The 2,677-nt window shown below is 57.2% G+C and overlaps 1 protein-coding gene across 1 annotated transcript; it reads right to left on the bottom strand.

Annotated features, from left to right (window-relative positions):
- Positions 1-308: 308 nt before the first annotated feature.
- On the bottom strand, positions 309-2,672 carry SPRG_18112 (hypothetical protein). Its single transcript, XM_012357544.1, has 11 exons — positions 2,594-2,672; positions 2,453-2,544; positions 2,205-2,395; positions 1,969-2,155; positions 1,747-1,911; positions 1,427-1,686; positions 1,161-1,379; positions 883-1,111; positions 642-838; positions 443-598; positions 309-391 (listed from the first exon to the last, which is right to left on the bottom strand). The coding sequence occupies exons 1-11, from the start codon at positions 2,665-2,667 to the stop codon at positions 353-355; spliced, it is 1,809 nt and encodes a 602-aa protein (XP_012212934.1). The 5' UTR covers positions 2,668-2,672; the 3' UTR covers positions 309-352.
- Positions 2,673-2,677: the final 5 nt, after the last annotated feature.

Raw genomic sequence — 2,677 nt, 5'->3', positions numbered from 1 at the left:
CGGCATAGGTGTCACCACTACGCCATCGCAAATGGTAACAGGTTGTATAATATATAGTTCGACAATTTACCTTTGCCTGAAAGGTTGCGGAAGAGAAGAAAAGTGACGATATCCTTGGCTGTCTTTAAAATTTGACGCGCCAAAAAACGCAGCGATTTCACTTTCTTTGACGCTATGTCGTCATTTCTAGCGCACCATGCCTGAAATTTAGTGAGTAGGATCGGACATGCATGTTTTATCGCAACCTCTCATTATTTATAGATAATATTTAATATTGTCCAACAATTTTCTTACCACATAGGGGTGTCCTATACCGATGGCGAGCAGTGTAGTAGGCGATAGAACGAGCATGTCACTCGATCGTGAAGCCGGTAATGTCCATGTTGACAATCTGTCCATAAAAACATTGCAGCGTCGCTGATGCACATTTTATGCCACGTACCAGCGTGAGGTACTTGGTCATCTCGTCCTTGGTCTCGTAGACGGGCAAGTCGAGACGGTTAAAGCACGTGTGCGCTCGCGGGTACAGATTCCCAATCTCGGGGCCGCAGAAGGACAGGTTGAACGGCTGGACGCGGCCGTCGCTGCTAATGAGCGCCTACGCCACTGCCGTCACACGCGCGCTCATAGAATGTAGAGACCTTGAACCCCTGCGCGGGCACGCGGGAGCTGCCGGTCACAAACTGCAGCAGTCGCGCTTGCTCTTGCGGTGCCATGTTGTTGAGAATGGCCCAAAACCACCGGCAATTCCGCAGCTCGATTTCCGTCGGCACGAGCGGCGTCACGTACTTGACCTCCGAGTGCCGTTGCCAGTCTTCCGTATCAATTGACGGCACCCCTAAGCCAATGCAATGCTGGTCCACAAGAAGCACATCGTCGTACCGCAGAGGAGGAGCTCCAGTTCTTGGTAGTCAAAGAGCTTGAGGAGACCTTCGGGCACGACCGAGTAGAGCGACGCGAGCAACGTGAGCAGCTGGATTGAGACGCTGTCGAGCATGTGGTACTGGAAGAGGAGGTCGATGTACGCCGCTTTGTTCACGGGCGTCACATCAATTGCGTCGCCATTGGGTGCTAACGGCACGACTTGAATCCCGTTCGAGACCTTGCGCGTCTACACATCACGATGGACTCGACGATCGTGGGATGCTACTGCAGCGTACCACGGTAAAGTCGAGGCACAGCGCGGCGATCGCGTCGGCGTCGGTTGCGCGCTTAAGCCACAGAAGACTGCGGTAGAGCTCGTCGTCGAGGAACTGGAGGTCGGTAAACGAGATGGGCACGCCGAGCATGTGCTTGAGCAGCGGCAGTGCCAGGTGCACTTGAATGAGCTGTTCTTCGAGGAGCGCTTTCCCGAGAATGCGTCCCGCAAAGGAAAAATACTAGAGGAGCTCGATGAGTCGACAAAAAGCAAGCCAATGTGTCGTACGTCGAGGTGGTTGGGCTGGCTAAAGCCCGAGCCCGCGTGGACCCAGTAGCTCGTGTCGTCGCCGACGGTCGGGACAAAGAGGCCCAGCGACGGGTGGAAGAGCTCGGCGCAGAGGAGCGTGAGCCACTCGCGGAGGACGCCACCGGCGTCGAGGGCAGGCTCGCCAACGAACGACACCCGCCAGCGCTGCCGCATCTGGTGCGGCTTAAGGAGCATGATGTGGTCAAACGAGTCGGCGAGGATGCTCTCGCGTCGGACCACTATTGGTAGAGGCACATGCGTCATTTTCTGCATTGAAGTCGACAGAAAGGACGTGCTACCAATGTCGACGTGGCCCGACTCCCATGGAAACCAGAGACGGTGAATCTCGGTCGAGAACCACTTGATCTTTTGCGCAAACGGCAGCATCGTGAGCTCCTCGAGGTTCATGACCACATCGGTGCCCGCCATGTTGATCTTGTAGTGGAAGTCGGTTGCGACCGTGTCTAGAGCCGCATGAGCCGTCGATGATCGCATGGATATATGTCTCAGGGTAGAGAGACCGGATTCGTTCAGGACGAGCTTGCCCGTCGAGTCGCGGACGCGGATGTAGCCGATCGAGTGCACGGATGTGGAGCTCTCGCGGTCGTCGCCGCTGCGGTCGCTGGGAAAGTCGCCAAGGATAATGTCGACCGGGTCACGGTTGCTGCACGAGTTGGAGCGTCGTCGTCCTTTGCGCGTCTCCCGGACCTGCAACACAGTATGGCGTCGATGCAGACAGGTCGATGCGCGGGCGTACCCAGCGGTGGAGCCCGTCGGCGCCCGGCATGCGCTTCCACTGCTTGCGTCGGCTTGCGGCGATCTGGAGCTTGCTCAGCGGGAACGCTGGGACGTGCACCAATGTCTTTTCCACTTTGGATTTGCGGCCATGGTCTTTCAGATCGCGCTGATGAAGCTGCTGGAGGAGCTTGAACGTACCCTGGTCAATCCCTGCAAGCGTCATGAGCCATACTATATGACGAGGACGACGACTGGTGGCCATCGTACCGCGTGGCGTCTGGCAGAGGTCGCAGCGGCGCTTGGCGGGGTGGTTGTGGAACGAGCAGACGCTGCAGTCCCAGAGGTTGTGGTCGCTAAAGCTACATCGAACGTGAGCGGCGAAGGAGACCGGTCATGGCCATGGCGCACCTGTCGGCGAGGTTCTCACGGTAGATGTCAGACGCCTCGGTATCGAAGGCGACCACGTCGACGTCATGCTGCATGTCGCTGGCG

The sequence above is a fragment of the Saprolegnia parasitica genome (assembly GCF_000151545.1).
Source record: "Saprolegnia parasitica CBS 223.65 unplaced genomic scaffold supercont2.981, whole genome shotgun sequence".
NCBI classification, from domain to species: domain Eukaryota; phylum Oomycota; class Saprolegniomycetes; order Saprolegniales; family Saprolegniaceae; genus Saprolegnia; species Saprolegnia parasitica.
The sequence above is the reverse complement of the archived record's forward strand: the minus strand, read 5'-3'. Positions and strand labels throughout refer to the sequence as shown.